Source organism: Terrapene carolina, unplaced genomic scaffold, assembly GCF_002925995.2.
Source record: "Terrapene carolina triunguis isolate 2854851 unplaced genomic scaffold, T_m_triunguis-2.0 Scaffold926, whole genome shotgun sequence".
Lineage (NCBI taxonomy): Eukaryota > Metazoa > Chordata > Testudines > Emydidae > Terrapene > Terrapene triunguis.
The window spans coordinates 6,710,574-6,719,224 of NW_020665277.1; the positions used below are offsets into that span (position 1 = coordinate 6,710,574).

The following is an 8,651-nucleotide window of genomic DNA, read 5'->3' on the forward strand; positions in this document are numbered from 1 at the left end:
TGGCCCATTGGCGGCACTGGGGACGGGCATGGTTGAATGGTGACTCCCCTCCCCTCCGGGGCATCCTGAGCCGCTGTGGGTCTGAGATTCCCAGAAGGTTACAGCCTGTCTGGAGTAGTGATGCGCTCGCACCTGAACTACAGCCCTCTCTGGGAGCAGCACAACAGCCTGGCACAGCGTGAGCCAGGAACCAGCACAGCCCCTGGGTCTGGCTGAAAGGCGGCGTCACTGCCCTTCTCACTCCCTGCAGAAGATTCAGAGGGACTGATCAGAACAGGGGAGTTATCGAGTGAGCCATCCCCTGTCAGCCAGTCCCAGCTTCTGGCAGTCAGAGGCATAGGGACACCCAGAGCGTGGGGCCGGGTCCCTGACCAGCTCAGCTAGTCGGTGGCCCTAGCCTCCAGGTTAAGTGGTGACTTGATTACATTCTCTACACGGGAACAAACGTGAACCAATGGGCTTGTCAGTCTAGTGGAGAAAGGGCTAACAGGAGCCAACGGGTGGAAGTTGCAGACAGCTAAAGGCCAACCGGAAATAAGACGTACATTTTGACAGTGAGCGTAATTAACCATTGGACCAATTTACCGAGAACCGTGGCCAATGGGAGCTGCGTGGGTGGAGCCTGTGGGCGCAGGCAGCACGTGGAGCCCCCTGGCCATGGCTCCGCCTAGGGGCCACAGGGACATGCCGCCGCTTCTGGGACCCGCCAGAGGTAAGCACCACCTGGAGCTTGAACCCTGCATCCCCTCCCGCACCCCAATCTCTAGCCCTGAGCCCCCTCCCACACCCTAACTCCCGCCCAGCTAATCCCATCTTTGACAAGGCCCTGCCCCCTCTCGCTCCCGGCTGAATAGGTTATAACCAGTGATTTTAACACTCCAGTCAAATAAATGTCCTCCCCCCCCACCGCCCTGTATTGCCCTCTCCCGCCCCCAGGAACCGGCCCTTCTTGTTTGTACCATTCTCTGTTTATTTATTTTTACATTTTTATTCCACATTTACACAATTTTTTTTAAAAAACAAAGAGTCATGAATCCTTCCGGCCCCTCCCCCACCAGGCCCCGCCTCCTCTGGGCCTGGCCCCTCCCTGCCTCACTCGCTAACTCTGACACCAACAAAAATAAATAATGAGCCCTCCCCTGCCGTTGGGTGGGGGTGTAACGTGCCCAGCGGGGCGGGCGTGGGCTCAACTCGTGCCCAGGCTGTCTGGCCCTGCTTCTGGGATCCAGCATCACACTGGACACAGCCGGGGCTGGGTGCATGAGTGGGGCCTCTGTGCAGGGGGGCTGGGTCATGCAGGCCGCGGGGTACAGGGGCTGCCCAGTGACAGGGGCAACTGGCCCCTCCTCCCAGTCGCTGTGATGCGGACAGCAGGGCCCAGGAGCAAACGTGCCAGATCTAGGCCTTGCATGGGGGGCAGGGTGGAGAGGCCCAACCCCCTAATTCCCAGCAGCGACTCACCCTTCCCTTGGGAAACCCAGTCACAGACTCCCAGACAGAGCAGCATGGGCAACAAGGGGGTCTCAGGGCTAGGCTGGCAGAGGTCTGTGGGTTGGGACTGAGGGGCACCAGCAGAGCTGGGGGGGGGGTTGGGCCCAGAGCTCGGGGAGTGGGGCTGTGGGTAGGGGAGGGGACCCCAGGGCTGGGGGAGCAGGGGGCTGTGGGTGGCAGGCAGGCCATGCCCAAGAGAGCAGTGGGCTGTGGGTGGGGGAGGGGAGCCCAGGGGGATGGGGGGCTGGCCATGCCCAGTGCTGGGGGGATACTCGGGCCCCCACGCACAGTTCTCGCCCCGTGCCGGGGCAGCGGTGCAGCGCGTGGTCCCGTCGGGAGCTCCCTCTCCGTGCCGGGCGCCCTCGTCTCCTCGTGCGGGCTCGGCGCTCGCTCCAGGCTGGGAAGCCGCGGCGGGCTCACTCCTCGCTCTCTAGCTTGAGGCTGATGCTGCGGGCCTTGGCGCGGGGCGGTGCCGGGGCACCCCCCTCACGCTCCGCCTGGCTCTGCCCCCGCGAGCGCAGCAGCTGGCTCTGCTTGCGCAGGAAGTCGACGGGGGCGGGGCAGCCGTAGGTGCCTTTGCCCAGCGTGGGTCGCGGTGCCCCCTTGGGCGAATGTGCCAGCGATGCCGTCTCCAGCTGGGCCAGGTGCGCCACGTAGCCCTCGGACAAGAACTGCGGACAGACGCACGGACCGAGCGTGGGGACAGAGGGACAGGGGAGCGCTGGGGCCCAGCCCCCACTGTCCCCATGCCAGCCCCCCAAGGACCATGGGCACCACTGCCTCCCACCCTTCTGGCCCAGGGGCTCTGTGCCCTCTGGAAGGGAAGGCTCCCGTGTCCCATTCCCCACCCCCCTGAGCCAGCCAGTCTCCTGCCCTGGGGCCAGACTGGAGCCAGCGCCCGCTAGAGGGGAAAGGCCCCATGTCCCAGTTCCTGAGCCAGCCAGTCCCCTGTCCGGGGACTGCAACTCGTACCCCCTGGTGCCCGCGTACCTGGCACTGGTTCTGGAACTTCTTGACGGTGCGCCCGACAATGTAGATCTGGGTGGGCGAGAGCCCCAGGGAGCTGTAGACCGAGATGTCCTTCGTGGAGCCATAGCCAGCCACAATGGTGACCTCTGCCTGCAGCACATGGGTACTCAGCCTGGCACCCCACCTCCTCGTACCATCCGAGCCCCTCCCGCTGCCCGAGCCCCGCCCCCTAGCACCACCTGAGCCCCGCCCCCTCATGCCACCTGAGCCCCACCTCCTCATGCCATCCCAAGTCCCGCCCCTCGCACCACCTGAGCCCCACCCCCCATGGGCATGAGCCCCACCCCTTCGTGCTGTCCAAGCCCCGCCCCTTGCACCTCCCAAGCTCCACCCCTCACACCACCCAAACCCTGCCCCCTTGCACCAGCCCGCTCCTGACACTGACTGAGCCCCAGCCTGGCCTGCCCCCTGTCACCCCCAAACCCTGGCTATGCCCTGTCCCCCGCGGCGCTGGGCGCAGGCCCCACCTCGGTGCGCAGGCTCTGCAGGAAGGCAGCTTTCTGGCGCAGGGGGTCGTGGGTGAGGCCGTCGCAGAAAGAGACGACGCCGTGCGGGAAGTTGTGTTGCGACAGCCAGGCCACCACGCGGTGCTTCTGCATGTCGGGCCGCCCCGTCACATAGATGATCATGTACCCCGAGTCCTGCCAGTGCCTGGGGCAACACGACACGGGCATCACGGGGGGGGCGTGGGGAGCTGGGGGGGGGCAGGAGCTGAGAGGACAGCAGCGGGAAGGGGGTTAGCAGGGTGGTAGAGGGTTGCTGGGCGTAGGGACAGGAGTGGGAGGTTTACCCGGGGCGGGGGAGAGGGGTCACTGGGGGCACCTACCGCACAACGTCGACGGCGCCTGCCCGCACCTTGGGGTCGCTGCCCATGATGGAGACGCTGGCCGTGAAGGAGCCGTCGATGCTGAAGACAACCGCCTCGGTGCTGCGTGCCACCACCGTCAGGAAGGCCTCGGCATAGCTGTGATCCCCTCTGCACGGGAGCGGAGGGCGTCAGGGACCGAGCAGGACAGGGGAGCCCAGAAACATCCCCCCTACACATAGATCTCCCCCTCCTCCCCACACACACTGCGGGGGAGGGGGGTGTCCCGCAAGCCTTGCCCAGAGGGGGTCCCCTGCCTCCAACAGCCTCCCCTCACCCATTCCCAACACTGCTTTCCCCCCCGAGGGCTCTCCCTGCGAGGCTCCTGGTACAGCCCCACTCCCCAGTACGTCCCTCCCCCCTGGGCCCCGTGTCTCCCCTCCCCGGGGTCACATGCACCCGGGCAGGGCAGGGCAGGGCGGGGGTCTCACCTGACCACCATGCGCACGGGGTACATGCCGATGCCCAGCGCCTTGTCGGGCGGGATGAGGAAGGCCAGGCGCCCGCTGCTGCTTGTCACCTCGGTGCCGTAGTGCAGCCACTTCCCCGACAGCGGCTGCGTCATGATGTAGACGTCCACCTGCGGGGAGCCGCTCAGACGTTAACGTCGGCTCTTAACAGCCACCGCGCTCTCGGCTCCCCGGCCCGGCCAGGATCCGAGATCACCCTGTGCAGGCGTCCAGCTTCCCCTTGGAGCGGCCGAGACCTCTCGTCTGGAGAGCCCGGCTACCTCTCGGAGTCTAGAATTAAGCTAAAGCTAAATGACACCGTTCCCAGGAAAGGCGAGTGATCCCTGCGAAGGGATCTCCCCGCTGCTGTCAGACCCTCACCCCAAAGACTGCCCTAGTTCACTCATGGACGAGACGTCCAGCTCGCTTCGTCTAGCTAAGAGCCCCTGCCAGGTGACAGAGAAGAGCAGCTGCTCCCAGGTGTGAGCCAAGGGCCAGGGGAGAAGAGGCAAGTTTGAGGCAGCTGGGACCGGCTTGCTGGGTGACCCCAAAAAGTTCCTGAGAGCCCAAGAAGGCTTAACCAGCCAGCCCTCCCTGACGCCGGCGTGCAGCCGTCTGCCTTGGGAGACAGAGACACCCCTCTCCTCGCCAACCCTCCGTCTTGTTCCTCCCTGGGACATCTCAGACCCTGGGTGAAGCAGCAAAGGTATCAGGGATCATCTGGGGCCGGGGGATTGGGCCCACCAGACTGCAAGGATCAGTCAGGGTTTGGTGTGTGCACTTTGGAAGTGACTGGGGCTCTCTAGGAGTGACAGGAATTGCACAGCACCCGGCGGATGGCTGAGAGGCCCCCTCACCAGGGTCGGACTCTGGAACATTAAGAGAAATTGCTTGAGAGGGGGGATCCCAGGCTGGGCTAATTATGAACCAGGCCTGGCCATGAATCAAAGCAACACCCCTCTCTCTCTGCAATGTGTCATACACCACCGCCATCTCCTGGACAGCAGAGGAACTGAGAGCTGGAAAGCTCAGAGCAATTTGGAAGGTGGCATATAAAACCGAGGTCACCCTGGGGGACCCCAGAGCTAGCTGAACCCTCGTGGGCAGCCTCTCCCCTCAGCCACGGTCCCGGCACCAAGAGATGAATGACTCGCCCCCAGCCCAGGGTTCGCAGGAGAAGAAGAAGTGGTGAGATTTCATTTCCCTGCTGTTCTTTAACAGAAATAGCTGCAGGTTGGCTTGGTGAGTCTACACGCCCCAGCAATACCTCGGGCAGCCGTGTGCTGGATTTAACCACCGCGTTTTGCGTGCTTTTCTCTGTAGGCCTGAGGATTGAACTCTAACGTGAAGCAGTTCTGCTGCTATCTAAGCTGGTTGCTCTGGGACCAACCCACTCCCTTAGCAGGGAGCACGGTGTAACGGGCTCTAAAGACAAGCGCTTCCTTCCTCCTGGGCGAAATACTGGGCAGGGGTGTCCATGCATTCGGGGCGGAAGAATTGCCGAGTGATGATTATAAAGAAACCCGGGTGCTCTGCATTGCTCCTTGGTCTAACCGCTCGTCCTCAACCCTGCGGTACTGCTTGCAAGGCTGTGCGGGACAGACCTGAAACGCTGGTTGTAGCTACGCTCAAGTGGTGCACTGCTGCTTGTGTGCTAAGGTGGCTCTGGCCAATTACTAAACGGGTTGGTTGGGAATAACCGCGTGTCCTGCTGTGAGAAATGCTGTCCGAGGTGAGCGCTGATCTGAGAAGAGGCCAGTGTTAATTAGTAGCTAAGACTCCCTGGGCTCAGTAAAAGGGGTTCTCCTCTTAGCTTCCACTGGAATATCGGCTACAACACCCAGCAAAGAGGCAAACCCAGTTCGTTAGATTTCAGCTTTAAAATCAAACCAGCACAGTGGCAAATTCAGAACATTGACTCCTCCATTCATGCTTACATGGGGGCAGCACCTGCTGGGGCACCCAGACAGACCCCCCCCACACACACTCTGCACCGGCTGGGGCACCCAGACCCCCCCACACACACCCCGCACCGGCTGGGGCACCCAGACGGACCCCCACACACACACACCCCGCACCCGCTGGGGCACCCAGACAGACCCCCCCACACACCCCACATCTGCTGGGGCCCCCAGACATACCCCCCACACACACACTGCACCTGTTGCGGCACCCAGACAGACCCACACACACACCCTGCACCTGCTGGGGCACCCAGACGGACTCCTGATCCTCCTCATCCCCTATGACAAAGTGAGAGTTTTCTAATGTTTTTATGAGTCCGAAGTGTACCTCAGTTTCCCCCTGTACTTTGCATGGCTGGCCAGTGGGTGCAAAAGGGTTAAATCTGCTCGGGGGGGCGAGTGGGAGACTTGAGGTGTTCGTGTCACATGACTGCCTGTGTGTGAGGGGGCGGGGGGGGGAAGGGTCATCGGAGGCCTGGGCGAAACCGACCCAGACCAACGGAGAATGCAAACAGAGAACCTCAATGGACACCGAATAGCAGGGAATGCCAGCTGGAGAGACCTGGGGCTCTGGCCTTGGACTGGCAGACAGAGGGAGGGAGCCAGGAACGGAGTCCACAGCTGCATGGCACCCCAGGGCACTAGTGCCAGGGTTCACCCTCCCAGCCCCCCTGGGGGACCCCGCCTCTCCCCCACAGTGCCGGTACCTTCTCCCCGGTCAGCGTCACCACGTCCAGGGGGCCGTACATGAAGCGCCCGCTCAGCACCTGGGGCCGCCCCTCGCACACGATGACGTCGCTGGCTCGGTGGTTGGACGTCACGTTCTGCGGGGCAGGGCAGGGGGGTTAGTGGCGCCTGCTTTCCTGCCCCCCCCAAGGGCTGCTGGGGTCTCTCCCCCCATCCCAGGGGGGCCTCCCTGAGCCCCGTGCCCCAGGAGCCCGGCCCAGCACAGCTGGGGGCCCAGAGGTGTACTGCTGACACTGCATCACCCCAATGACATAACCCAGCCATCAAATCCAAGGACTCAATCCCACCTCCCCACTCACTGCCCCCAGATCTCTCAACCTGGGCCCCCCACCGCCCTCACCCCCACTCTCCTCTGCCCACCCACCCCAGCAGCACCATCTCCTGCCCAGGCCCCCGTCACCCCCCTGCTCGGGCACAGGTGGGTGGAGGCCGCGTACCCGAATCTTCACTTGCGTGCGCTTGCGCTGCCACTTCTCGCAGGGGATGGCGGGGCTGTAGATGGAGCTCTCCTCGCACTCCGCCAGCTGGGGGCGCTCCTTCTCGATCACCTGCAATAGCAGCACGGCCTCAGCGCCCCCAGCCACGGCCACCGCCCGCGCCCCTCCCCGCCGCAAGGCACCAGCCCCCCGGCCACAGGGCACCGGCCACTGCTCACTTCCCACCATGCTCACGACACCCGCTGGCCCCTCCGTTCCCGGATCCCCCCAGCACACCTGGCGCAGGATGAAGGCTACCACGTCGGAGGACTCCCAGTAGCTGGCGTGGAAGAGGTGCGGCAGGGTGATGGTGGGGAAGGCGGTCAGCGCGTCGGGGCAGTACAGGGAGTAGTCAATGCGCTTCGGGCCCCACCACCGCTCCAGGACTGCGGGGAGAGCGGTGTCAGGAGAACTTGTACCCCGGCCCGGTCCTTCCGCCCGGTCCCCACACTCCAGACTGGACTGGTACCCTCTCCAGAGACTGGACCGGTACCCCGCTTCATCTGCATGGTACCCCCTCCCCAGACCGGCCTGTACCCCGCTTCCTCCGCCTGGTACCCCCTCCCCAGACTGACATGTACCCCGCTTCTTCCACCCGGTACCCCCTCCCCAGCTTCTTCCGCCCGGTACCCCCTCCGCAGACTGACATGTACCCCGCTTCTTCCACCCAGTACCCCCTCCCCAGCTTCCTCCGCCTGGTACCCCCTCCCCAGACTGGACCGGTACCCAGCTCCTTCCACCTGGTACCCCCTCCCCAGATCGGCCCTGTACCCCACTCCCTCCACCCAGTACCCCCACCCCAGGCCTGTCCCCTACCCCCTCACCTTCTACCCTGCTCCCTGCTACCCAAGACCTGCCCCATACTCTGCCCCTTCTACCTTGTGCCCCTCACCTCTGACCTGCCCCTACCCCTCATCCCCTGGCCTACACCACCCACCCTTGAGATGCCTCCTGCCCTGCAGCCACCCCACCTGCTCCCAACCCCTCACCCCTGCACTGCAGCCCCCCACTCCAGACCTGCCCTGTACTCTGCCCCTTCCACCCTGCATCCCTCACCCAACCTGCCCCTACCCCTCACCCCCTGCCCTAATAAACCTCTCACCATAGACCTGCCCCTACCCCTCAACCCCTGCCCTGCAGCCCAGCACCCCAGACCTACCCCATAGCCCACAGCCTCCTGTCTTGCCCCCCCGTCAATGCTCCCCCCCCCCGCCCCCCCCTTGCCCCTTTGGGGGGGGGGGGGGGGGGGGGTAGGCGAGGAGCTAGGTGGACGGGGGAGGGGTCACACTCACTCTTGACGACCTCGCTGGTGCTGGAGGGAGCGGGAGGCTCTCCTGTCTCGCTGCCTCTCCAGAAGCCCCCAAAACAGCTGGTAGGGGTGGTGGGCGCCGTCAGCTCCAAGTCGCCCAGGAAGAGGGTGGAATGAGTCTGCAGGGCCTCAGCTGAGCCAGGGGGAGGGAGAGAGAGCAGGGTGAGCACAGCAACCCCAGGGACCCTGCCCCCCACAGACCCCTGAAGGACAACCCAGAGGGGACCCCCAAACCCCCCCGGCCCCCATTGCCCCCCCTGAGGGGGCCCCTTACCCTCACTGGCCCCGAGGGACCCCCTAACCTCCATTGTGTCATCCCCC

At 64.3% G+C, this 8,651-nt stretch overlaps 1 protein-coding gene across 1 annotated transcript in view; it reads right to left on the reverse strand.

The window, feature by feature from the left end:
* Positions 1–1,074: 1,074 nt before the first annotated feature.
* Positions 1,075–8,651, reverse strand: part of PITPNM1 (phosphatidylinositol transfer protein membrane associated 1) — a 23,717-nt gene continuing 16,140 nt past the window's right edge. Inside the window, exons 16-24 of the mRNA XM_026661128.2 lie at positions 8,314–8,463; positions 7,259–7,407; positions 6,983–7,093; positions 6,506–6,622; positions 3,817–3,965; positions 3,347–3,496; positions 2,988–3,171; positions 2,482–2,610; positions 1,075–2,162 (exon numbers count right to left, since the gene is read on the reverse strand). Coding sequence (XP_026516913.1) covers positions 1,908–2,162; positions 2,482–2,610; positions 2,988–3,171; positions 3,347–3,496; positions 3,817–3,965; positions 6,506–6,622; positions 6,983–7,093; positions 7,259–7,407; positions 8,314–8,463 — 1,394 coding nt within the window. The 3' untranslated portion in view covers positions 1,075–1,907. The remainder of the gene's footprint in view (positions 2,163–2,481; positions 2,611–2,987; positions 3,172–3,346; positions 3,497–3,816; positions 3,966–6,505; positions 6,623–6,982; positions 7,094–7,258; positions 7,408–8,313; positions 8,464–8,651) is intronic.